Below are 27,196 nucleotides of genomic sequence, written 5' to 3' on the forward strand. Positions count from 1 at the left end.
TTTATTTTTATTTAAATTATGAATAATTCTAATTTAAATAAAAAAAGAATTTAAAAAGCATTCAATCTTATTTTTTTTTTAACAATTAACTCTTTTATTTAATTTTTGGGATTTAGAAAACTTTCCAAGAATGAGGATTATCTATTTATAAAAATAATTAATAAACATTTAAAATAATTTTTTAATAAAGAAATTGTATTAAATTACCTTATTTTATTTAAGTTATATTTATTTAATTTAGTACTACTTATCCATTTTTAAAAACTTAAAAAGTATCTGATGATATTAGGTTAGCATACAAATTGTACTCAAATTGATTATTTTATTTTATTGTTAAAGTAATTATTTCACTGGTGGGTAGAATATTTATTTCTTATTAAACGTAATAATTATGGTCACTGGTATCCTTATTAATTATATATTCGTTTTGAGTATTACTTTTTGCATGAATAAAAAACTATAATTGTTGTCTTAAAATAGATGTAGGATCTGTTGCTTGTATCACAATTTTGTAGATTTTCTCGTTACTTATTAAATCTTTTTTAGAGAATTCTATTATTGAAGTATCACTACTAAATAATGTTGATTACTTCAATTTGTAATCAGCATATTTAATGTTAACAATTAAATATGGATGATCTGCTTAAAATGTTATTTTAAATGTTGGTTGGCTTGTGTCTATTTAATCTGAATAAATTATTTGACCAGTCAAAATATTTTAAACTAAAATTTCACCTAAGCAAAACGAATCACTAACATAGTTGTTATAAATAAATAATTCACAGAAATATTGCTGATTCTACTTTTTATCCAACTAGTCAGGCTTGTTTTAAGAGTAATTGAAAATAATTGGACCACTTGGTGCTTGATAATCCGTATTTGAAGATGAAACAGTTAGTGTCCTTACACTTTCATCAATATTTTATTAGCAATTATGGTGCATAAAATTGCTGAATTATTGAATTATCATTTAGCAGTCTGCTCCAAAATTATAGGGCATCGTAAATATAGTTGCTTCATAATTATTTTATAATATAGCAATATCTTCTTTTTTTTCTATTAAATACTCTGTTATTCCTTAAACAAGATAAAGTAAATCAATTATTTAAATTTATTATTTAGTTAATATTTATTCTATTTATTAATTTAAGTGTTCTAATTGTTCTTACAATTCAATTAAATTTTTCTGAAAAATTTATTTTATTTAAATCTAAGGTGGAGTATTTTATTGTTCTTAATTCATACCTTATCTTTCTTGAGGTTCGCTAGGAAGCTATTGCTAATGTTGTTATATAAAATTAAAGAGTGTTTCTTGAGACGCTTTCAATTATTACTAATAAATATGTATTCTTTTTTTAATATCACTCATTTTTTATTGTGGTATTTTTTTGATATGCTAATAATAAAAAGAATCTTAACTTTAGCTGATTTATGTAAGTTAAAGGTTTTGTCCTACAGAAGATTTAATTTTATTGTAATTTTAGGATTTTGAACTAAGAGATTTAGTAAAAAACATATAAGAATATAATTATTCTACTAGCTCAAATGCTTAATCTCTTCCTGTAATAAATGAGCTTTCATTTGTATTATAAATAGAAGTATATAACTATATTAGCTAAACATATTAATTAGAGATAGATCTGAAGTTATCTATTCTGTTAAAATCATAATTATTGTCTAACAAAATTATTCTTATTTCATTTGTACTTGAAAATAGTCTTTTGAGTCTCTATTCTAGTACCTTTAATTTTATTTCTTTCCTCTAAATTGAGTTAATTAATTCTTATTCTAGCTATTTAAAGTTTTTGTTTACTAGCTCATCATAAATTCTTATATACAATAGTCTATCTACTATTTATTTTAGCTTTGATACTTGCTTGTCTTTCTAAAACAATTTCTTGAGCTTATTAAAAGTCTATATTTATGAAAAAAATAATTCTTAAATATAAATGTTAATAATTAAATTAATATTCTAATTATATTTAATTAATTTGATAAAACAAAAAATAATTTTTTTAAAGTAAGAAGGCGTCTTTCATTTTTAAATTAAAATTAAATTTCTATTAATTAGATAAACTTACATCAAGTAGATTTATAATAGTTAAATGAGGAGTAGTAGAGACGTTTAGCAAGGATAGAACTCTGTCAGCATGAGTGTAAAAGGAATTATTGAAAGTGATTAGTTTGTATATACTAAATGTATTTCTTTAACATATGATAGTTATTTCTTGTATAATTTCAATAATTTCTTTAATTATTTGAATAGTTTAAAATCTTCTCTATTTCATTTCCTCTATAATATTTTCTTCTACGTTTAAGTTGTTTGGGAGAGCTATATTAAGCAAAGGAAAGTCAGATTTCTCAGATAATTTCAATACAGCATTTCTTAAATCTAGAAAATCTTTTATTTCCTCTTTTAACTTAGGGTCTTCTTTTATCAAATCTCTTATTTTAAATTGTTAGTAAATGGACGACCTTATTTACTCTAAGCTCCGCTTATGAGTATGAGTAAAATGGATAGCATTCCAGTACATTTCATTATCAATAATAAATTAATCATATTAAATAAAAATCTGATTTAGTTAGGCTTAAACACCTATCATTTTGTTAAAATGAGTGAGAGACTCATTTAAAATTTCAATAATTTTTTATTTTTCTTTGAAGTCCTATTAATGAAGAAATTCAATGAACTATTTAATAATTTATTAAGAATACTCTTTATTTTAATGATCAATCAAAACTTTCATTTAAGTGAACATAGTCTTCATTTTAACTTCTAAATCATTTGCTTCCTATTGTTTCTATTATTATTCTTTTTATTCTTAATCTATTTAGCTAATTTTCTTTTCTTCATTTTATATTTTTTCATGCTAAATATCCTAAACAACTTCCAAATTTATTTACTCAGATTTACTCATAATTAATTGATCTTCATTACTTTTAATTTAATTCTGAATAGCCTCACTTTTACTTTTTCCAATCCCTTCATTTTTTTTACTATCCTATTTAACGTTAATTTCATTTTTATCATTTAAATTTTAATTTTAAGACTTTTAAGAGCACAGTTAATTATTTTACTATTTATTTTCTTGCTATTTATCAATAATAAAGCTACTATTATTTGAAATTTATTCAGATATGTTTATACTCTTTATTTCACTTTTCTAGTGTTCAATAATATCAGCTTTGTTAGTTTTTTCTGATTCTATTGCTTCTTCGATTTTGCTATTACTAAAAGAAGAATAATTTTACTAAACTTAAGAAGAGTTATTCTCAACATTATTTAATTAATCTTTGATGGATAGATTATTATCTAATTGTTTTATGCTTTTATCATTCTATTAAGAATTATTACCTTGCAATATTCCCTTTGAATTGGTTTAAATATCTACTAAATTTGGATTTGAAGTATAAACTTATTTTTCATTTATTAATTTTTTTGAAGATTTATTTTCTATTGATTTAGACGATGATTTTTACCTAGAATGATTATTTTCATAAAAATTTTTTTAACTGGTTTTTTTAGAATTTTTATTTTGATTAATACTATTATCAAGTTATTAAATAGACTCTTCTATATGATCCTAAGTTATATTGTAGTTCGAAGTATTGCTGCTTGTTTAGTTTTAATTATTCTTCATCATAGCTTATTTTATGAAAGATTTTTATGATGCTGACGGGGATTCTATAGTAAATTGATTTGGCTTTTATTCTTTATTGTTTTTTTCAATAGTTGATTTATATTCTGAAATATCTTCTTAAATGCTATAAAAGTTATCTGTTTAGTTATTCACTAATTTGACTAAAAGATTAAATAAATTTGGTACTTAACAATCTAGCTCATAGAGATACTAAAGAGCTTATGCTCTTTCATTATAATTAATATCTTAAGAATTACTTATTTTATGTAAATCATAGTTAAGTTAAAGGATTAATTCAAATGCTCCATTAATTTAGTTACTTTTTACATCTGAAAGCTATCTAATTGTTTTATTAAACATATTAAATACATATTCTACATAATTTGTCTGCTATTCTGTTGACATGCTTTATCTAAGATCATAATTGCTAGATCTATGCATTTATTAGCTTTGTGCTCTATAATGAATTTTTTATTTGTTTTTAAATCCATCGCTATCAGAAGTATTACTAAAATTTTATTTTAAATTTTAATTAGAGTTGTTTTAATTGATTTATTTTTATTCTTGAAGCTAACTGACATTAGCTTCACTGCTTTAAGCTTCTTCATTTATTTACTGCTGTTGATTTTCTTAATAGTATTAAATTCTATTTTAAATACTTTTAATCAATATTAAACAGGATTATATCTTTATTGTATCATCATGTTCTGTATTTGTTTGATAAATAAGTCTTATTTATTATTCAATGCTCATCAATTTTCTATCAATATCATTAATTTCTTGGTAAATATTATGGATTGAATCTGTTTGATTTTGAAACTTATCATCAATAAAACTCATATATTTCTAAATTTCATTTAATTGATTTTCAGCATCTTATAAATATTTTTTATTAATCCCTTGGTTTCTTATCAAAAATCCTCCTGATTATTTAATTCTTTTGCCATCTAGATATCTTTTATCTATATCAGCTGCACTTTTATTAAGATTATAAGCTTCCTATAATAAATAAATAGTTTAAATTAATAAACTAAAAATTAATTTAAAGTTTTACAATGTTTTATGAAATATTTATTCTTTTTTATGATTTTTCATTTCTTTTTTTTGACTTAGATTTCTTCATGTTTCTTGCTAATTTAGGAGAACTTTCCCTTATACCTATTTATCCTGCATTATTATGAACAAATATTAATTTTTTTCAAGACTTTGATAAATTAAATGGAGATCTTTAATACAAAATAATTTGAAACAAAAAAATTCATGTAGATTAATGAATTTAACTTTTTTTAAATGGTTTTAAAAAAATAAGTTACCATATTAAGTCTAAATATACGAATTGATTATCGATTATTTTGTTACATATTTTAAATCTTTATTTTCCTATTTTCTGTTAGCAAAACTACTTTTAGGGCGATTGGTTTTGATTAACACCTATTTTTTAATTCTAAACTGGTTAATATCTTAAGTTACACTTTGTTGTGCAATATTTGGAAAATCCGTTTTCACGTATATTGCAGAATTTTGCTTTAACTCTATCTATTCCGTATTCAAATACTATGATATAGACCTTTATTTTTTTTAAGAATAGTCTCCTGCATCTGTAGATCCTTATGTTAAAGCTCTACTTTGTTAAACAAATACTTGATTTTAACTTTAATTTAGTTTATTTTCTGAGTATAAAGAGCCATTTCCAATAGACTTTTCAATATGGAAAGAATTTTAGTTGAGCACTTTAATTTTAATATTCCTTTCTTTTAAAGGTGTAAAGTGCCTAAAATTAGTCGTTGGCTGCATCACAATCTTAATATCTTAATTATTAAACTAATTTTCTGAAAATTTTGATTAATTTCTTGAATAAATATCATATAAGTTAGAATCTAATAATATTTAATTCAATCTTTGTTTTAAATACCATTAAAAATTTTATCAATCTTATTTTTAATAATCTGTATTACTTTATGAATACATTTATATAAAATTCAAAATATTTTTTAAAATTTTAATATTATTTTTCTTTTTTATTGATTTCTTATTTATTTTACATAAAATTAACTGATGATAAATGTAAAATATTGTTAATTGAGAATAAATATTGTATAAAGACTATAATTAAAATCTTCTTTTTTAATATAAAAGAGCAAAAGAGATAATTATTTCATGTTAGTAATTCAAATTTTTATGCTTTTTAATTAAAATTATATTTTTTTAAAAATTTAAAATAAAAATCTCTTAAAAATTAATTTATAATGTCTTTTTTGTTGGCAAAAACCAGTAAAAATAGTTAATGTTTTTATCAAATAATAATGAATTCAATCAGCTAATAATTTGAAATCAATTATTAAATTTATTATTATATGAGATATGCAATAAATTTCAATTTAAAAAGATATTAGATCTCTATTGAAGAGTTTATTGATATTTAATTTACTTTTATTTATCAGAAATTGTATAATAATATAAACATTTATATATGTAAGAATATTAAAACTATAGCTTTCTTAACGATATACCAAACTAAAAAATTTAACTCACAGAAGAAAGCTGTAAAATTATCGAAAAGCTTGAGTTAAAAGAGAAAAATTACCAAAAAAAGATTCTCCAACTTTAAAAAGAAAACATCATTCTTACTAATAACATAAAGGACTTAGAAGATTAAAAGAAGAGATTGAGATAATAAAAGTTAGAATATTAAAAGGAATTAGAATTAAGCAAACATAAGATTACTATTTTAGAAAATGAAATAGATAATATTGAAATAGTTCATAGCTGTACAAGCAATTCAGGTTTTAATAAAGATTCTCCTGAAAAAAGCTTCAAGAAGCTAAGGAGAAAGATTTTAGACTATAAAGATAAATTTTAAATTGATACAAGCAAAAAAGAAGAAATTATTCAAGAAAATATTAGGCTAAATACTGTGATAGAAGAAATGTAAGCAAAACTTGAAAAGGCTAACTAAGTTTAAGATGAAATTGATAAATATGAAAATATATTTGATCAATAAACCATTTCTTTTAAAAAAATACAAGCTATATTGTAAGGATTTTTTAATGATTTTGAGGAAATAAGGGTGTATTAATAATTAGAAAGTGACTTAATTTCAACTAATTTTTTATAGTTTTCACAGAAAATAAACAGCCTTAATAGCGATACTCTTATTATTAGCAATGAACTTATTTAGGAGACCATTTTAACTTTATTAAATTAGATAGAAGTAATAAAATTTTGTATTAGTTCATCTGTAATTTTAAATTGAAATTAATTAAAATAGTTTGGGATTAAGGCAAGTTTAAATTTAAAAAAATCATATGTAGAAATATCAGATTAGCTGCAATTAAAAGATTCAGAAAATGAATAACAATATTTATAATTCGAAAATATGCAAAAATAATTATAAGATGCTCTTGATGCAAGAGAATTATATGAAAATGAAAATAATTATTTAAAAAGTTAAATAGAAGAATTAGCAGAACAATACCTCTAAGAAAAAAATATGGTAGCATATATTTAAATAAATTATTATTTTTAAATTAATTTAATATAGATATTAAAAAAGTTTACAATTGAGGCTTAAGAAGAGTAATTCTAACTAAAATCTGAAACTGAAAAGCTGTAAAAAGAAAATTAATTTTTAGATGAAATCATGAATAAGTAAAATAATTTGTAATTTCAACTAAATATAAAAATTATTTTAAAGGTTAGTGAACTTAATGCCAAGTTAAGACACTTAAGAACTTATTTAAGAAATAGTATCAAGGGCAAGAAGTATATTAGTTATTGAAAAGGAAAGAATATATATAGAATAGCTGCTTTAGATAAACGAATAAAATATGAAGTTAGCGATTTAATCTTTGCCATAGGATATCACAGATGATGATGTTTGTGTAATAAGAAAGAACGTAGAAAGGTTTAGAGAAAGTCTGAAAAATTGCTCTTAGCAAAAATAAATGCTAGTCAATGAACTTAGTGATTTACTTTCAAAGCTAGATAGAGCTGCAATAATATAAGCCCATAGACTTCAAGCAATAAGATCTACAGAATAAGATGAAGTAAATAAATTTAAAATGAAATTTGATATTAATTAATAATATAATTTTAAATAGATAATCAATCAAGCTTATTTAGATTTAATTGAAAAAGAAAAGTAAATTTAAAAGAACTAGAATAGCAGCAAAACATAGAAAGATACTTAAGAAATAGTTTATAGATCTGCTAGAGAACTGCTACAGCAAAAAGTAAAAAGAGAAGGAAATCCTTTACTTTCAAAGAATACTTAATAAAGAAATTAAGACTTGATATAAGAAGAACTAGAAATTGATTAAAAATTAAAATCTTCACTGTAAAATGGCAGCTTCACAATTAAGTCTATTCTATCAAAGTAAAATTGATTTTTGCATCAATATCAACAAAAAATAATATTTTTAAATCGTTAACAGTAACCGATCATATAAAGAGCAGGCATTACTAGTTGAAAACGATTAAAGTCTAATAAAAAATAAAAAAAAGGATTTAAGCGAACTTCTAGAAGATGATTAAAACAAAGATAAAAGTAATTTTGTTTGTAGTTTAAATTTACTGATTTTATATTTTTTATAGGTCTTTTATAGAAGCACATGCTATTAAAAAGAAACCAATTTATTGTTAGAGGGGAAAACCCATTAAATTTAGATATTGATAAGAGCTAGGATGATTATTTTTCCAAGCTTGACTACTCAAAAAGCAATGCTTCTGAAATAAATTTAGGCTAAATTGATCAATAAAATTAGGAAAAAGATGATCTATGAAATTTGCTAAATAATTATTATAAATATTCAATATGTAAATCGATTCATTTAATTTACTTGTCATTTATTTATATAATTAACAAACTTAAAAATACATAATATTTTTTTTCCTAAATATTTGTGATTTCCAAACAAAAATATTTATTTTTGGTTATTCATAAAACAAACAAAAAATATTTTAAAAAATGCTTTATAGAAGAAGTATAGAAAGAAATACTTTATTCTAAAAAAAAATTGAATTTTTATATAAAAAAACGATTATTGCACTGCACTTATACACTTCAAAAGAGTCAGCATTTGATTACATTATTTCGGTAAAATTAAATAAAAACTGGTTAGCATACTATTAAAAACACTTAAATTTGAGTAAAAATTTGTGGTGAATCTAAATAAAAAACTGAAAAAATATTAAAAAAGTAAATTAATTAAGTATTAAAAATGAAAGTAAATTAGTTAAGTTAAGGGTTTCCTGAGTACTTAAGCCATAAGCAAGATTAGTAAAACATATTAAAGTAGCAAGTATATACTCCCTCAAGGAGAGTAGAGTTTAATCATAAAAGGAATACTCATCAAAATATATTTAGCGATTAGTATCACTTTTTGCCTTCAACTCAAGTAAAGAATCCATTTTTACGATAAGAGTTCAAAATAGGTGAAGTCAAATAAAACTGGGTATAGCTAGTAGATGAAAAGGTTCTTTCACCAGTGGAAGTATATGATTGTGTGCTAGATTAAGTTTAAACAGTTCCAAGAGAAACTATTTTTATGAAAAATAAAGACTTATATCCATAGTATTATAAAGAAGCATTAAATGATGGATGTAAAAAGGAATTTAGGAGAATTTCAGGACCATTTATGTAGTAGATCAAAGAGATAAATAAAATGAAACCAATTATCGAAGATGTAAAAACTCCATCTAAGTTAAGAAATTAGTCTTACTCAAATAAAGATTATTATTTAAGTAATAATATTAATAATATATCTTCCTAGTTTGATATATCTTCAGATGAGAAATAAAGAAATAGCTATTCATATTAAACGAAACCAATATTGTTAAGATAAAGCATGCTTATGGAAAAATCAAATTTCTTTACTCCTAATTTCAAAGAAAATGATGAGGTTGATGAAAAATTAGAAGAAGAAAAAAGAAATTAATATTTGAGTCATGATCCAAGATATATTAATAAAGTTGAACACGATATTAACAAAGAATTAATTTAAAACTCCATGAAAAAATAGAAATCCTTGGCTAGATTAAATAGGGATTTAAAGCAACATCCAGAACTAAAATCCTCCAAACAATTTGAAAACTCTTCATCTTACAATTCTCTTGAGAGAATTAATGATTTAAAGAGAAGTGTTGAGTTTCAATAGTTCGAAGATGAACTAACTAAATTTGAAAAGTCATTAAAGACTAATAAAAAAACAAATTGTGCATGGATGACTAATAGTAATTAAAGGCTCACAAATAAAAGTTAATTTATGTAATAATCATAAAAAGTAGAAACACCTTAATCATAATTTCATTTATAAAAAGATGAATCTAATTTTAACTCCCCCATAATATTACAACAGAATTTGTAAAACCAAAATTCTTAAAATAGCTCATAAAAAGAATAGAATAACTTTAATTTTGATAAAATAAATAGTAATATATCTAACACTGATAATCTTAACACTCCTTCTTTTAATAATATATATAATTTTCACTTTAAGCCTAGCTATTCTTCTTCAAAAAAATTAGATTCAAATTAAGGGTCTCAACATACTCTTGCTTAAAGTTGAATAATAAATATTAGTATTATTTGACGTATTGTTTAATCATTTGATTTAAATGAATATTTTAATACCAATAACAAACAAACAAACAAATAAAATAAGATTATATACTGAGTAAAAAATTAATCAAGCTTCAGAATATTTATTTATAAAAATATTTTAAGTATTTTAAAAATTATTTATTTATCTGAATATAAAAATTGTAAATAAATTTTATTTTTCTTGAATGAGTTAGTTTTATGAAATTTAAATTTAATAGTAATAATAATCTATCTTTGATTAAAGTGCTATATACATTTAAAAATTATGCTAATCTATTATCAAATATTTTAGATATTGCTTAGAAAAAGCATACCAGAATGTAGAATAGAATTTTTGTAATATTTTTGTTATTAGAGAAATAATAGAAAATATTAAATTTATTTTTAATTGAATGTTAAAGTATTACTTATTTTACTATCTATGTATAAGAATTCTAAAGATAGATAGATAGATAGACATAGAGATAAATGGAATTTTTCAAAAATTCTTATACAAATAAAGAGATTAATAAATGGAATCAGAATCAAAAAATAAATTAAATAAGCAATTAATTCAAATTGCCTGTTCAAAAAGTTTTTGATCTGAAATATTACGCAATTAATAAAAAAATAAACCAGTTTATAATGTGGAAGCAAAGTTAATTAAAGGGATCAACAGGTAAGTAGAAGAGGAGTTTCGTTGTTATCAACCAATTTATTTTAATCAATATTTAAAAATTACATCATTATAAAAAATTATAAACAAACAAACAAACAAAAAATCAAATCAAATCAAACAACCTTTTAAAACCTGGAATTATTATTACTTTTAAGCAAGTCATATAATATGTACCCGTTTACTCTAGCTAATTAGTATTGTGTAGCGAGCAATCACAACTCAACAAAAAACATGGTTTGCTATGAGAAAGATTGCCCAAAAAGAGGGCTAATATGTGAATGGTGCCAAATCGAAGAACACAAAGATCATAAAGTTATTAGCCTTGAGTAGTATATGAACTAAATTTCATTAGTCTTCACGTCATCTACTAATTAAGAAAAGCTATTAAATAGTATTGAAGCCTACTAGTTAAATGTTAATAGTGAAATTAGGTAAATGATTGAGAATATTTACTCACTTAAAAATTAAATAGAGAAATACCTTTAGCAAATGACTACATTTTAGCTAGACTTCTCTTTGCTTTTGGATAGCATCAAAGTATATTTTTTAAAATGTTAATTATCCTACTATTCTTTACTAACTAAAATAAGAAAGCTTCCTAAAAAAAAATGCATTCAAACGAATGATTCAATTTAATTTGCATTTTTATATAATAAGTATCTTGTTATAACATTTTACATTTCTCATTTTACAAGCACTAACTGTAAAATGAGCTTGCTTTTGAAGTCAATTGCTTGTCACTGCTTTCATTTTTATTTAAAAATATAGTTTATGCTTTCTTGCAAAATATGAATTCATTAATTTATTTATAAAAACTAGGAAATGTATCATAGAGTTTGCTCATAGTCTAATTAAATTAGGACAAAAATTGATGAGAAATTACCTCCTTCATATGTCAATAAATATGTTGAAGACACTCTTTAGCTTTTTGAATATGACAGAACTCTAGAATGTTAGATTAGAAACTTAGATTATAATCACTAATATAAGTTAGAATGCAAATAGATTGTCAAAGATGCAAAACTTTTCTAAAAATATGAAAATGTTCACTCTTACTCCAAGATACTACGCAAGAAAATTGTTAAAATAGATTAAAAGATGCAATATAGATTCGAGCAGTATTTTTCAGATATGAATACTCATTTCAACTTCTATAAGCTTAAAGCTCAAAAGAATTAAGAGTAGAGTCAAGAAATGGTTGTAGAAGATTATGGATTAGAATTATACCACTATAAGAATCCTAAGTTACTAAATGAAATGAAAATGTTTTGCTCTTACAAACCTGAAAATGATAAATTTTAGGATATTGTAAATCTACTTTAGAATAAACCTAAATCGATCAAAATAATTTCCAAAGCCACCTAGTAGAAGATAGCAACTATTAGAGATATTTCTTCATCGAATGGTTCATCTTTGTTTGCCACTATAACAGATGCAGGAATGCAAATCTGGGACTACAAAAGTGTAATTTTTAATTTTTAAATTTTACAGATATTTTGCTACTGGAAGAAATATTTTTTAAGATAAATTACTACTTTAAAAATTTTATCAGAGATTTATTAATTAAATTAACTAAAAATATAAATAAAAAGGGTCAAAAAGTAAGGAACATTCCAGGAATTAAATATGGCATATTCATTTAAAAATATCGCTATCTAGCATGTTGTGAGAACTCAATAATAAAAATTATAAATATGTAGAATTATAGAGTGATGAAGATTTTGAAGTCAAACAATAGCCATATTATTAGGTTGTATTATGATGAAACAAACGATATCTTATACTCCACAGGCAACATAGGAAAGGTGGAATTGTGGAATATAATGAAAGGAGAGCTCATTTATTGCATTATGGAGGCAAGATCATAAATTTACTCTATAACTTGCACTGAAATACAAAAAAAGCAATACTTATACTATGGCGAAAAAGAAGGCTCAATAACTATTTATGACTTAAAAGAAAAACAAGTTACTAAAACCAAAAAGATGAATGACTAAGTATTCTTTTTGAAAGCTTTAGAAATCTAAAATAAGCAAATTCTTGTAGCAGTTGCCTCTTAAAAAGTTTTCATTTTAGATGCGAACACTCTTGAAGAGTATAAAAAGTAAGAATTTGTTGATTTTATAAACTCAGCTATGATAGTTTATGACACTCTTTTTATCACTGTTGGTCATGAAGGTATGGTCTTACTTATGAAAATAAGCTTTGACCAAAAATTCCCAATTGTGGAGTCCAGATTAAAGTATTCCACTGAAAGGTTTGCTTTATGCTGGATTGAAAAGAGTAGAGTTATGATCTATAATTCAAAAACTATCAAACAGAGAACCAATATTTTATAATAGAATAATATCGTTAATCACGATAATTAAAATAATAATAACAACAATAACAATATAAACTAAATGAACAACAATTTTATATTCTAAAATAATTTCAATAACTTTGATTTCCATAACCCTTTCAACAATACCTTCCATCAAGGATTCCATTTCAACTTCAATCAAACTTTACAATTTTTAAATGATCCATCATAAGGTGATGACTTAATTGTTTGCTAATATTGAGATAAAAGTTTAATTTGTTAAATAATTATAAAACTTTTATAGCAATTAACTAATTTAATTTAGGCAAACATTACTTTTCATTTAAAACTAAATTGGAATTTTACAATTTATCTCTATCATAATTTAAACAGAAAAGTAAAGTTTTAAAGAATTTGATTAAAATTATCCCATCATGTCTACTATTGTTTATTTAACAATTAATAATTTTATAACTAATAGTTATTTAATTGATACTAATTTCATAAAAATAAATAAATTACTTACTAAAACTTATAGTTACTTATATAAATACTAATGTTGTTTACTTATTCATTCATAAACATTGAGATTATTTTTAAAATTATTTTATTTTTATATTTTATTTTTTCATAAAATATTTAATTTTATTAAATATACAAAACATAGAAGCTTTAATTAAATAAATTACTATCTATTTAATAACCCAAAGGATTTAATAGTTTCTTTATGTTAATAACTCTATTAAAACTTGTAATATTTATATTCATGATAACTATATTTTTTGTTGATGATTAAAGAAAAGTAAATCGAATAATTTATTTAATTTTTAATTTATCATAAAATATTTAAAAGCTTCACTTATTTTTAAATATTCCTTTATTAACTCTATGAAAATTAATAATATTTATATACATGATAAAGTGGTATTAATTTTTATTATTTATGATGAAAGAAAAGTAAATAGATAAAGATTGCTAAATCAAAATTATTAAAGATAATTTAATGGAAATAAACTCTGAAGAGATAACAAAGATAATTTTTTTGATAAAGAAATTATATTCTTAATACTCGTAGATATAATATTATGAAAAAGACAATAATACTATACTATTAAGTGCTTATAATTATTCAATTAAGTAAAAAGTCTTATTAGAAGTTTATAGACAAAAATCTTAATAAAGCTGTGATATTTAAAATGATCAAAATACAAGTTAATTCCAAGTGATTTAAGAAGATGAGTATTTACAAACAATAAACAATAAAACTTTATAACAAAAAGTAAAATTAAATCTATCTAATTTATTTATTTAATTTATTTTAAAATGATATGAAAAGGTAGAAAACAAAATCTTATTTATATTTAAATAAATTGATCTTTAAGAAGAAGGTATTTTTTATATTTTTTAATTATTTATAATTGCAATTTATTTTTCATCAACACTTTTAAAGGAGAGTAAATACAAGACTCCTATAACTAGCAAGTTGATCAAGTAAAATCTTTGAGGGAGGTAACTTTATTCATCCTAAATTATCATTTTAATAAATATTTAAGATAAAAGGAAAATATGAAGAAATAAAAAATTTATAGATAGAGTAAATTTATATTTAGATTTTTATATCAATTTAATTTATTTAAAATTTAATTTAAAGATCCCTTAATGAAGCATTTTAAACGTTTTCTTCCAAAATAAAGCCTTGGATTGTTAACTTTTTATCTTTTTTATTTGTCTTCAAACTAAAAAGAGAGTTATCTAAATGCTTAAATTTAGTTAAGCTCACTATAGATTTGAGGTAAATTTAATCTAAATATCTCATTAATTAGTTTTTTTTAGTCTTGATGAGATAGGTTCTAAGGGAGCTTCTAGTTTATGTTAAGGTATTTCAAGCTGTTAGAGATTGAGATTTTTACATTTGAATTTAAAGTATTTTATTTTAAATTTACTCTAACCAAACTGAATATACATTTCAGAGATAATTTCGTAGGTCCTGAAGGAGGAAGAGGTTTAGGATAGGCATTAAATAAGTTAAGAGGACTGATATAATTAAATTTAAATTTAAAGTAAATTAAGTTCTTACTTCAATTTTTTATATTATTTATAATATTTAAAGTTATAATCATGTTGGGAAAAGTGGTATTTTAGAAATCGGTACAGCAATCTCAAATTAAAGGCAATTAATAAAGCTATCGCTTTCTTTAGAGTATAATTCTTTTTATTTTATTTTATTTATTTAAGTTTTTAAAAATTGAGTTATATTTACATGCTTTGTAGTGAGTTTTTAAAAATATTAAATATTTATAAGATGCAATCATATTGAAGCAGATGGTACATCAAATTTAGGAATTTGCATAGCAAAATGTTAAAAGATTACAGATCTTTCTTTAGAGCTCAGGTAATTAATTCAATAAGCATGAATATTTTTTAATTTTTTTAATTTCAAAATAATTAATTAGATGGAACCAAATTAATTGCTAGAGTGTCTAAATTTTGTTTCAAGAACTATCTCATCTTCCTTAACTTGAAACTCTTTATGCTGATTTAAGGTAAAGTTTAAATTATGTTATTTAATTTAATTTAATATTTTAAATTCTTGATAAATTAGTGAAAACATTATATTTTCTAATGGTTTGGATAATCTTAGTAGTAATCTGAATAAATTCATCAGCCTTAGAAGCCTTTCTTTAAAAATAAAGTTAACTATTTTAAATTTACTATATTTAAATAAATCTAAATAAATAATTTTAAAGTTAAAACCCAATAACAGCTGAAGGTATTATTTCTCTGAGAAAAAATTTAAGAAAATTAACAAATTTAAATAATTTGTAATTAAATCTAACGTATTTTAATTTTATACCGTATTTTCTCGACACCTCGCTCCCGACACATCATGTGTCGGGAGCGAGGAAAGGAATTTTTATTTTTCAAAAATTGAGGGATCCTCGACTCCTCGACCTCGACTTTTTGAAAGGAATTACGGTAATTGAATTTTTTTTTTTTGATTTTATGAATTTATTTAAATAGTAAAATTGGTGTTGATGAAGATGAATTTACAATTTATAAATTATGGCATATTGTTAAGATTAAAAGGCTAGTTTAATGCAACATAATAAGCTTCTGAATAAAATAAAATTAAGAAATAAATATTTATAAAAGAAAGAAAACATCATTATACAACTATTAATTAATAATTTTAAATTTAATAAAAAATCTGGTTTATTATTTATATATTTAATTTAGTTTATATTTAATAACAAATTATACAACCATTATGAATTTTCAATTTTAAATTTATTTTTGTATATCTTTTTACTTAAAAAAATTTAAATTAGCTAAAATGTTTTTTAAAATATTATTAAACTTAAGATTTTATTTGAAATAAAAATAAATAATAAATTATTTTAAAAATAAAAATTAATTAATAACTGAAATCTAAAACAAGCTTTTTATTTAATTATAAATTATATTTTTCAAATGAAATTTAATGTGTTATTAAATTTTGAGTTTTTATTAGAAAATAATTAACAAATTTTTTACAAAGTAAAATTAAAAAAAATAAATGAGATAAATAAAAGTTCATTAAAAAAATGAAAGCTTAAAGTTTTTTGAGCTTACTTAATAGGAAATATAAAAGTTTTAAATTCAAAATATTTTTTATTCATTTGAAACAATTGAATAATAAAAAAAAATAAATGATTTTTATGAAATTTGTTGCAGTTAGAAAAAAGCATATCTCAGATATATAGATAGCTCATATATTATTAAAGAATACGATATTGAATCTATTAATTAAATAGTAGATGATTTTGAGAGTAAAGAATCTTCAGATTGCAAAAACGATAAATAAATCAATTTTTTATTTGATTTGCGCGATAAATTAGTATAAAATTAACATACTAATACTAAGAATCATTAAATAATCCTTAGTACATTTGACTATTTGACATTTTTCTATAATTCTATCATTTAAAGTAAATATTTATAATTAATTCATAAAAATATAGTTTAAAAATATTATAAATTAGGATAATTAATTGTTAAATAAAGTTAATTTGATGTAATATTATTTTTAAAATTACATTTATTAAAAATTATAATTTTTAAGGAATTTTAAAACGGAAAAAGCAAAACCTTTGTTTTTGGAAAGTAAAATTTTATTTTTATAATATTTAATTTTAATTTAATCTTTTTTACAATTTTAATTTTGAATTTAATAACTTTAATGAATAATTTTATTAATTATTGTTTTAAAATAGAATTGAATCAATAATTTAGAATAAAAAATCATTTGAAAAATTGAAATAAATTGATGATGTTGCTCACTTGTAATTGTTTTTTAAGTAAATAATTCATATTTTATCAAATAAATTAATAATCATTATAATTTATACTAAGAGCTTATACAATACAATATCTTGAATTGTAAAATTTATTGGAACAGTTCTGCTAACAATAAAACTTATAATCAATCAATTTAAATATATCGTAAATTCATCAAAATTTGATTGCTTCTGATTTAAGATCTTTATTTTTTAACAATTAGGTTTAATAATTTTAGTTAAAACGAGTTAATAAATTTAGGAGAGATGATTAAATAATTCAAAAACTTAAATTAATTAAAATTAATTTTAAAGTAAATTTATTATAAAAATGCTAAATAAAAAATTTTTTAAAATATAGGCAAATAACTTTAAATAATTAATAAGATATAATTGCTTCTTTATTCAATAAAATTGCAGAGAATATCAATATTTAGATTTTAGATATATAATTAGAGTAAGTTTATTTATATAATTTTAATTTATTTTAAAAAAAGGATAATAAAAGGTATAATCATTTAAATCAAGCTCAAGCACAAAAAATTTGCTAAGAGATAAGTAGATTCCCTTAGTTAAAAAAATTAAGATTAGATTTAGAGTAAATATTTTTATTCGTACAATAAAATTAAATTGAAATTTTTAAAATAGTTAAAATGATTTAGATTCTCATTGCAGCATTGGATTATTTGAGACTATTTCTTAGATAAAATCATTAATTGAACTAGATATTTCTTAAGAGTACTATAGATTTTATTTCAAAGTTTAAATAATTATTATTTAAAAGGTATAACTAAATAAACAATGATAGCTTTTTGAGTTAAAAATTTTAGTGCATAGGAAATCTTAATAGTTTACAAGTTTTAAATTTAAGTTTAGGGTATTTTTCTATTATTTTATTTTAACAATTTTCTTAAAATAAATAAATAATAAAGAGCTAATTTCATCTAAGAAAGTGCAGCTTATTCAATAGGAGAAGGTGTTTCTAAATTATAATGTTTGAAAAAACTTTCACTTAAACTATAGTAAATTTTTGATAATTAGATTAAAAATAAATTAAAATTTGAAAAGATATTTAGAATTACAAGAAAATGGAGTCATAACAATTTTTTAAGGAATAAAGGAATGCATTAATTTAGAATGCTTATAATTAGATTTATAGTATATAATTTTAATCAAAAACTTAAAAATACTTAAAATATTGTTTAGAAAAAATTTAATAGGATAAAGGTCTATTTTGTAGCTATGTAAAACAATCACTGAGTTGCAAAAGCTGATTTCTTTTGATATTGATTTAGGGTAAAATAATATAAATTCTAATTTATAATTTTTATTCAAATATGGATAAATTAGATTAATAAAAATTGATTTTGATGATGTACTTATTTTATCTAAGGCTATCAAGAATCACAAAAAATTAGCTTATTTTAAATTTTTTATAACGTAAGTTTATTTAATAAAAATAAATTAACTTAACAATATATTGATATCACTTTAGCCTTTAAAATTAGAACTAGAGATTAATGACGAAAAGAAATATGCTAAAAAGTCTAAGATTAGTTTATTCTAAAATAACATTGCTATGATTAACATAATATAAAAAAAATATTTAATTATATAAATTTTTATAAAACTGAAATAAATTGAAATAAATAATTGTATAAATTAAGGACTTAATTATTTTATATTTAGGTAGGTTTGTATGGTTTTGTTCAGTTTAAAATAACAAATTAATAAATCAAAGATATTTTAATGAGGGATTTAATGTGTTGTTAACTATGTTATGTTGCTTGCCATATAAATCCTTAGACATTAAAAATTTACTTCTTTGACTACTTATTATATCTTTTTAATCTTGTAGATTATGGCCAAAAAGTCTATCAAAAGTTTATTTGTTCCTATTTAATGCTAGCTCACTTTTCTGTTTTCTCATAAAGTTATTTTAAAAATCATCAACCTAGTGAGGGAAGTTTTATCTTTTGTTTTCAAATAAAGTACTCTGCTTTGAATTATCAAAATATATAGCTGGGTTAGTCGTAACAAATTTTTCAATGTAAGAAAGTCTCACATTTCTTCTATTTAATTCATCATGTTCTTTTTTAACAAAGTTTTTATGCTCATTTGAGTAAATTCTAGTGTCGTTATCTAATGGACCATCAATATGAGAAATACCACTTTTGAAGGCTGCTTTTGCCAATTTATATTACTTAGACTTTTGTTGATGTTCTACCTTCCACTCTTATAATAACTGCTAATTCTTCTTCACTTCTTGTAATTCATTCATCCTCTCCTAAGGATTTTTTAAATAATTTGAATCCGTTTTTAAGTAGAGTTTGCTATCATCAAATTTCTTTTCTGTTTCTTGAAATATTTTATAGTATTTTATATCTTCAGCTTAGCTAGTCTCATATTTATGGGTATTGACCATAGGATTTATTGAAGAGCGACCAAAATAGTTATGATTTTTATCGTTCTCAAAGCGTTCTGGTCCATTAAAGAAAAATGATCTTTAGAGCTGAAGTGTTCGGCTATTGATATTAGACTGATTTTAAGTCCTTAAATTATTATTGATAGACCCAATAAGAGACTAGTCTTGTTATCCTTAATTATTCTTAAGACTAATCATAGAATCTTGTTAATTTGCCAACCTGGAATCATTTAAATATGTTGGATTATTATTTGAAACAATTGAATTATTTTTTGTGTTAATAATTGTATTATTGTTTGTTGAAGATATGTAGCTGTTTTCGTTTCTGCTTAGGTGTAATCTACTTGGTGACGCTGTGATATGCTTTGAAAAATTATCTAAATCTATTCTCCTTTTTTTATTTTCCTGTTCTACTTATGAAATGCTTAGTGTTGACTAAGGATTAGAATGTATGCTTAAAGAGTATCTAGCATTAGGAATAGATTTATTGAAGAATTATTTAAAATGGTTCGTTTCCTAACCCTTAAAATTCAAGGAGTCTTTATTTAAGCTATTCATGAATTAATAATAACTTTTAATATCTATTGTACTCAAACAAACTTTGCAATTAACAAAATTTTTGATAACTAGTTTTTTTATTAATAATAAATAGCTATACTTTTTAAGCAGATTAGTTTATTATATATGTCTTTTATTTACTATTCTTTCATTCAAAAGAAAGTTATTTATTTAATCATCTTTTATTTGTTTGTAATTTAAGTGCGAATAAAATTTGATGCTACTCTAATAATTAATAAAAATAACTTCTAATTATTAATTTAAAATAATTATTAAACAAATAATTAATACTTTTATATTCAAAAAAAAACTTACTAATAACATTTTAGGAGTTTCTAAATATTTTATTTCTTTAAAATTGGATATAAAAATTAAATTAAATCACTAAAATTGTAATTTTTTTTAAATATATTTTTATATCATTTAAATTTTGAGATAATTAATAATTGGATGATTTAGGAACATACATTAACAGCTTTCTATTTATTTTATTTTCATTTTTTCACTTTTCACTAAATAAAATATAAAATAATTTTTTTTAAAGAAATAAATTGGATGGATCTAAAACAAATAAAATGGCAAAATATTAAATTTTGTATTGTTAAGAGACATACTAATAAAATTTTAACAGTTTTCTAAATATTTTATATTAATTCTCACACTATTCGCTTAATAAAGTATAAAATACTTTTTAATGAATTAAATGTAAAATTAAATAAAAATAAAACTACCAAAATATTAAAATTTATAAAAATATAGTTTTATTTTATTTAAATATTAAAAAAACAAATTCAAATTATTTGTTTGGTAGAAAAGCCTTTGCTGATGCATATAATTTTTAAATTAAGTATAGTTTTTTAGATAAAGTTAAATAAAATAAGTTAGCATATATAATTTATAAAGATTTATTTATTTTTATTATTTATTGAGTTTGTTTAATTTATGCTTTTTATTTGCTATGTTTTTATTTAGTTTTTAATTTTTTTTGTTTTATTTTCATAGATTAATCATTTTTTTGTTTGCTGTTAGGTTTTTTTTTATTTCAGTTGAATATTTTTAATATTTTTTTTATCTGATTTTTCTAAATTTGATTTTTAAATAAATTTCATAGTTTTTTCTTATGATTTTTTTATCTTTTTATAATGTTAGATGTTGTTTATTTTTTTTTACAAATTAACATATATCTCCATGAAGTTATCTATTTTTTTTTAAGGGAATAAGAGCTAAAGGTTATTTTTAGATCTTTGTTTGATCGTGGTCATTATACCTTAACCTGGGTTTTTGGGTTTTTTTGATATTCCAATTTAAATTAAAATAGGGTGTTGGAGTTAAAGGAAGTTGTAGGAGATAGATGATTCCTCGAGAAAATATCTATTTTTCGCCAGTAAGATCCTAGGCCAAGGCTCGATTACTAGTATACTCCTAAAACTGTTTAATCCAATGACTCACCCTATTTTCTTCTCCAGTAGCAATCGGCTAAGGCTTCCGCAGATTCAGGTGTTTCAAAAATAGAGTAAAGGGCGATATAGTAAATCATTTTCAAGAAACATATCTGAGTTGTTCTGAAAATCCTTGAAACAAGGTAGATTTAGCTATGGTGGCTAAGATTTTGTAGATTGATTTCTTATTAGATTATTCGAGTTTAAAAACTTTTAAGGGGATTTCTTACATACCTCAGCGTATGATAAGGACCAGAGATGGTTAGATTATTCTTAGTGCAGTAACGAACACTATACAAATCGTTTAACAAAAAGAATATCTTTTGCCATGATTCTGGTGGATTGATCTTGCATTTTAGAAAAACTTATATTCCAATCCTGAACATTTTTTAAGGTCGAGAAAAAATGTACAAAAAAGCCACTCAAAGCATGATATTATAACGACGTCATGATAAGTATCGAATAATAAACATGTAGGTGGCAATGCAAGATCAATGTCATATTAAAAACTAAATCAATCTACTATAAAAATATTTAGATGCTTAGCGAACATCTTCCAGTCATTAAAAACTTAATCAATTCAAGTCACCTGTTTTTTGCTTTTTCTTAGCATTTCTGTTAAGAGGAGCCCGATAGCTGTCATACTATTAGCTGGAGGAAGGAGAACATCCTTTTGTATCTAACGGTTTATTTTTGTTATTAAAATTGAAAATTGAATTTTAATTAAATATTTATCAAGAAGATTGATCTCCCAAATTTATTTAATCAATTTTCACACAAAGTAAAAAATAAGAATAAGTAGATTTTTTATTTTTTTACAACAAAATTAATTCAATTTATCTAAAATGTTTTTTGATATATTTTTGAATTTAAGTAAAATTATTTTTTTAAAAATAAATAATTTAATTTAAATTTATTAAAAATTAATTTCTTATTTTAACATATTAATGTCATGTGTCTCACTCTCTCACTCTAAATACTTTTAATTGCATCTAACAAGTTAATATTTTTTATAAGCTTCTTATATTTCTATAAAATATTTTCTTAAATTATAAACCAAAACATTTTTGTTTAAAAAATAAATAAAAATTGAAATTAAATTTTTAAACTTAAAAAATTTTAAAATAGGTAATTTTAGTTGCTAACAATAATTTAAGCAGGACATTTAATTAACAAATTCAATGCTAACAAAAGTATTATATCATTTTTATTTAAAAAGTAACAAAGATTTTAGGTATTTATTCATTTGTTATTTTATGCAAACATTTTTGTTTATCTCTTTTTAACAAAATCAAAAGATAAGTTTGTTGTTTTTGATTTATAAATTTATGGTAATTTAAGTGATTTAACTGATAGCTAGCTGAATTTCTAAGATTTTATTTTACATTATTAGCTATATAAAAATTAAATGATAAGATTACGTATATACAAAGGAAAATCAGTGCAATTAGATTATCTTTATAATTAAAGAAAAAGTAATCATAAATTATTTAGCTTTATTTCAATTAGCTTAGGATAAGTGAAAGAAAATAAAATATTGGATTGGCTTGATTATTTATTTGTTAATTATTTTAATTAATAGGTAATATTAAATTATTTTGTAATCAAGGGTTCTTAATATATATTGCAAATTTTTTATAATAAGTAAGAAAAAACAAAATTATTCAGTTTCAGCAGATTTATTTTTGAAAGCAAGCCATATTTCCAAAGGAAAACATTAAGAAAAAGAAAACTCAGATAGCTGAATATATTTTTAGGAGGTTTTAAATTTTAATAGCATAAAATATCCTTCTGCGATCTTTAAAGCTTTAGTGAGCCCATTTTAGTACATCTGTAGAATAGAAAAAAAATCAAATTAAAGATAGCTATTTGCAATCAATCAGAATTTCTTTTTCTTCAAGCAATTTGAATACTAGTTGCATTAATACTAAACTTTGTAAATAAGTTATATAATAGTATTGAACAAAATCTAGTATATTTTATTTCAAGAAGCTTAAAACTAGGATAATATAATTTCTTACTTAGACTTCTAATTTGTATTTATCACAAAAATTAGCACGCATTTAATTCTGCACCTCTAGTTTGCGCACTTTTAATAAAAGAAACTCTTAATTACTGAAAATAAGAATAATAAGAGTAGCCAACCAATAAAAGACGAATTTTTTTTAAAAGCTCAAAAATTTAAAATAAAAACTCTCAATTACAAGATAGCAAAGCAGAAATGGATGAGAGAAATACCATGCTTATGAACTTCGTGCTTAACGACAATAAGCACCTTAGACGTTTTTTAGAAACATAGACTCCATTTAAAACACAAAAAAAGGGTTAAAAGCCAGCTCAAAAGCCTATTATGAAGGGACAATTTCTCACATTTTCAAAGATGATTAAGCAATTTAGGCCATTCTATTTCGAACTGTATCCTAACTTGCTAATTAAGTATTAAGATAAAACAAAACCACCGCCAGTTGAATAGTTGTAATGTTAGCATTGCACAATATATGAAGAAAATGAAGTCATAGGAGAATAAGTAGCATTTGGTATAATTTTGCAAAACGTTGAAGAAAACGAAATTGTCAAGCTTGTTACTGATAAGTTTCAAATGCATAAAATGTGGATGAAGGCTCTTAAAAAATTTTGCAAACTGCAGAATTTTCTTTAGCGTTATAAGGTGGAGAATAGAATATTTGACCACTTTTATCGTTGCATAGATAAAAAAAAAAGGGCTTATGCATCAGTCAAAATAGTGAACAAGAAAGGTTTGAAACCAGAATAAAAGCGATTTGTAGAAAATGAAATCTCGATTTTGAGACGAGTCACATGCAATTTACTACCAAAACTTAAAAAGGTTTATGAAGATGATAACTACATTTATCTTACATTTTAATATTTTCAAGGCGATGATTTACTGAAAATAGTTTGTACCTCTAGTTTGGAAGAAATAGCTGTTGCTACACTGACTTACCATATCCTGAAGGGATTGCGTAGTATTCACAGTTAAAACTGCTTTCATGGAAATTTAAAGCTAGAAAATATAATCTTTTCTACAAGTCAAAAGGAAAATGAAATTTTCATTATTAACTTTAAATATATAGAAGAAAACTCAAACGAGTACAGAGATAGATTGATTAAGAGGGGATAAAACAATTATGTTGCTCCCGAAGTCATTGAAGGAAAAGATTTTGATAGCTAAATTGATATTTTTTCTCTTGGAGTCTGCTTATTTTACATGGTTTTTTAAAAATTCCCTTATGCCAAAATAGAAAAAGTAGGAGATAAATGGACTTATGATCTTGATATATCTATCTTAGAGTAGATGTTTAATGAAAAAAAGAAAGATCCTTCTTCACACTAGCATCTCTCTGTTTCAGGTATTGATTTCCTTTTAAAATTACTTCAAAAAGATCCTGGTAAAAGACCCACAGCTGCAATGGCTTTAAATCATCATTGGTTTATAAACTTCACCAACAAGCCTACTGAAAATAAAAAGCTATAAAAATTTAGGGAGTCCCATCAAATGACTTCTCTAAAAACTATTTTAGAGTGCTCAGAGCTATCTGAAAGAGAAATAGACAGCTGTTCTCGTATTCTCTTTCGTCGTCCAATAGCCTCAAATTTGTCAACGTTCACAATAGGTACTACAACGGGGCTGGTTGATGACAATAATGTTAATGTGAGTGATGAAGAAGACTTCGTTAATTAATAAATGATAAACCTGAATAACTAAACAAAACCAAAGATCCCATCTAAAAATCTTAGAAACAACATATCTGAAAGACTATAAACAAATCAATTACCAGCAAACTATGAAGAAGATTAAAATGCAAAAACAATTGAAGAAATACTAAACCAAGGGCGCAAAAATCATAGTTCTCCAGAGAAAAAAGACTATAATCCTTTATTAAATAATCTCCATTTCAATGAATACATGCCTAGTAGTCCAACTCTATAATCGTATAAATATAAAGATGTTGGATTAGATGTAATTGCTGAAGATACTTCAGAAGTAAAAACAAATACAAATATAAATTACACTTCACCAATAAAAAAAAACAGTACAGCTGATCCTAGTAACGCAGATTTTACTACAAAAGTGACAAATGGAAATAGCGCTAATTAATATTCCACATCTACTAGCCCTATTTTTACACTTTCGAATAGCTGAAAAAAATAAAAAATTTAATCAGTACATAAAATTAAGAAAAATTTAGTAATAGTCAATAATAAATTTAATCAAAATCTCCTGTATAATAAAAAAATCATCTCCCTATACCTAATAAAACATTAGGTAATAGTAGCTGTTTAACCTTCAATATACTGTCTGCCTATGTTTAGCAGAATCTTATTAACAAAATTCTTTTTTCAAACACACATTTAGACTTGTTCAAATACAGTAAATAAATATAATTCATTACTTCCCTGTCAAAGGTGAATTTTAAAATTGAGATCACATTAAAGAAAAACTAAAAAAATAATCAAGAAAATAAATAAATATTAATCAAAACACAAACACAAACAAAATAAATAAATAAATAATATTAAAAATCTTTAAAATATTTCTTCAATCTTATTTGTTACTTTTAAAATATCTACAATTTCTTTTAAAAATTTTAAAATAATATTTAATTTTTTTTATTTTCCAAAAAAATTTATTTATAAAGTTGATTTTTTTAATTTATATTGTTTATTCAGAATTTATGATTTTTTTCTTGATTTCAAATTTTTTTAACAAAATCTAGCAAAAAAAAAAATATAATTTGGCATAATTTACACCGTTTTAATCAATTTTAAACATACATTTTTTTTAATAAGAGCAACAATCTAACCACAAAATTGAAAAAAAACTTTTTGAAGGTAACTACATTTTTATGTTAAAAAAGAATTAAGAAAATGATAATTAAATTTGTTTATATTTAAGAATATTTATGGATTTAAAATAAAAAAACTAAAATATTTTAAACAATAAATTAATGTAATTTATTTTCAATTGTTTTATCAAATAGTATTTTAAATATTTTAAAAATTTAATTTTTTAAACAAATTCTACTAAGCTAAGATTATCATAAAAATTAATATTAGAGGATAAAGATTATTACATTTTGATATTAAAAAACAACTAAAAATTAGTTTGATTATTTTTTAAGTATATTTATTTATTTAAAATAGAAAAATAAAAATTATTTTAAATAATTAAAAAAGTTATTTATTTTCAATATTTTTATCTGAAATAAATATTTAAAATTTCACAATTAATTTTTC

General features: G+C 22.0%; 9 protein-coding genes across 9 annotated transcripts; 6 read left to right on the forward strand and 3 right to left on the reverse strand. All coding sequences in view use genetic code 6, as the record gives it.

Annotated features, from left to right (window-relative positions):
- Nucleotides 1-61: 61 nt before the first annotated feature.
- TTHERM_000575619 (hypothetical protein) lies at nucleotides 62-5,462 on the reverse strand (the record flags this gene model as incomplete). The annotated part of the gene is made up of 5 exons (XM_012796210.1): nucleotides 4,955-5,462; nucleotides 4,696-4,808; nucleotides 2,082-4,640; nucleotides 208-1,915; nucleotides 62-141 (listed from the first exon to the last, which is right to left on the reverse strand). Exons 1-5 carry the CDS (start codon nucleotides 5,433-5,435, stop codon nucleotides 62-64), a joined length of 4,941 nt encoding a protein of 1,646 aa, XP_012651664.1. The 5' UTR covers nucleotides 5,436-5,462.
- Nucleotides 5,463-6,111: 649 nt separating this feature from the next.
- Nucleotides 6,112-8,422, forward strand: TTHERM_00575620 (hypothetical protein; the record flags this gene model as incomplete). Its single annotated transcript, XM_001009355.3, has 7 exons — nucleotides 6,112-6,852; nucleotides 6,910-7,134; nucleotides 7,183-7,289; nucleotides 7,336-7,687; nucleotides 7,742-8,016; nucleotides 8,075-8,187; nucleotides 8,235-8,422. 7 exons carry the CDS (start codon nucleotides 6,112-6,114, stop codon nucleotides 8,420-8,422), a joined length of 2,001 nt encoding a protein of 666 aa, XP_001009355.2.
- A 387-nt stretch (nucleotides 8,423-8,809) lies between these two features.
- On the forward strand, nucleotides 8,810-10,207 carry TTHERM_00575610 (hypothetical protein; the record flags this gene model as incomplete). The annotated part of the gene is made up of 1 exon (XM_001009354.3): nucleotides 8,810-10,207. Exon 1 carries the CDS (start codon nucleotides 8,861-8,863, stop codon nucleotides 10,205-10,207), a length of 1,347 nt encoding a protein of 448 aa, XP_001009354.1. The 5' UTR covers nucleotides 8,810-8,860.
- Nucleotides 10,208-11,068: 861 nt separating this feature from the next.
- TTHERM_00575600 (hypothetical protein) lies at nucleotides 11,069-13,464 on the forward strand (the record flags this gene model as incomplete). The annotated part of the gene is made up of 3 exons (XM_001009353.2): nucleotides 11,069-11,437; nucleotides 11,720-12,364; nucleotides 12,493-13,464. 3 exons carry the CDS (start codon nucleotides 11,069-11,071, stop codon nucleotides 13,462-13,464), a joined length of 1,986 nt encoding a protein of 661 aa, XP_001009353.2.
- A 656-nt stretch (nucleotides 13,465-14,120) lies between these two features.
- TTHERM_00575590 (kinase domain protein) lies at nucleotides 14,121-16,362 on the forward strand. Its single transcript, XM_001009352.2, has 13 exons — nucleotides 14,121-14,481; nucleotides 14,539-14,590; nucleotides 14,653-14,711; nucleotides 14,756-14,796; nucleotides 14,854-14,994; nucleotides 15,036-15,125; nucleotides 15,173-15,262; nucleotides 15,313-15,402; nucleotides 15,505-15,594; nucleotides 15,656-15,745; nucleotides 15,805-15,894; nucleotides 15,950-16,024; nucleotides 16,224-16,362. Exons 1-13 carry the CDS (start codon nucleotides 14,146-14,148, stop codon nucleotides 16,318-16,320), a joined length of 1,341 nt encoding a protein of 446 aa, XP_001009352.2. The 5' UTR covers nucleotides 14,121-14,145; the 3' UTR covers nucleotides 16,321-16,362.
- A 396-nt stretch (nucleotides 16,363-16,758) lies between these two features.
- On the forward strand, nucleotides 16,759-19,101 carry TTHERM_000575579 (hypothetical protein; the record flags this gene model as incomplete). The annotated part of the gene is made up of 15 exons (XM_012796211.1): nucleotides 16,759-17,170; nucleotides 17,225-17,256; nucleotides 17,305-17,345; nucleotides 17,456-17,539; nucleotides 17,595-17,684; nucleotides 17,743-17,832; nucleotides 17,880-17,975; nucleotides 18,027-18,116; nucleotides 18,167-18,256; nucleotides 18,303-18,395; nucleotides 18,451-18,540; nucleotides 18,587-18,676; nucleotides 18,725-18,814; nucleotides 18,869-18,958; nucleotides 19,014-19,101. The coding sequence occupies 15 exons, from the start codon at nucleotides 16,759-16,761 to the stop codon at nucleotides 19,099-19,101; spliced, it is 1,566 nt and encodes a 521-aa protein (XP_012651665.1).
- A 152-nt stretch (nucleotides 19,102-19,253) lies between these two features.
- On the reverse strand, nucleotides 19,254-20,501 carry TTHERM_00575580 (hypothetical protein; the record flags this gene model as incomplete). Its single annotated transcript, XM_001009351.3, has 1 exon — nucleotides 19,254-20,501. One exon carries the CDS (start codon nucleotides 20,499-20,501, stop codon nucleotides 19,254-19,256), a length of 1,248 nt encoding a protein of 415 aa, XP_001009351.1.
- A 1,258-nt stretch (nucleotides 20,502-21,759) lies between these two features.
- On the reverse strand, nucleotides 21,760-22,326 carry TTHERM_00575570 (hypothetical protein; the record flags this gene model as incomplete). The annotated part of the gene is made up of 1 exon (XM_001009350.2): nucleotides 21,760-22,326. The coding sequence occupies one exon, from the start codon at nucleotides 22,324-22,326 to the stop codon at nucleotides 21,760-21,762; it is 567 nt and encodes a 188-aa protein (XP_001009350.2).
- Nucleotides 22,327-24,161: 1,835 nt separating this feature from the next.
- On the forward strand, nucleotides 24,162-26,102 carry TTHERM_000575549 (Serine/Threonine kinase domain protein; the record flags this gene model as incomplete). Its single annotated transcript, XM_012796212.1, has 1 exon — nucleotides 24,162-26,102. The coding sequence occupies one exon, from the start codon at nucleotides 24,162-24,164 to the stop codon at nucleotides 26,100-26,102; it is 1,941 nt and encodes a 646-aa protein (XP_012651666.1).
- Between the last annotated feature and the right edge of the window lie 1,094 nt (nucleotides 26,103-27,196).

The sequence above is a fragment of the Tetrahymena thermophila genome, assembly GCF_000189635.1.
Source record: "Tetrahymena thermophila SB210 genomic scaffold scf_8254752, whole genome shotgun sequence".
NCBI classification, from domain to species: Eukaryota; Ciliophora; class Oligohymenophorea; order Hymenostomatida; family Tetrahymenidae; genus Tetrahymena; species Tetrahymena thermophila.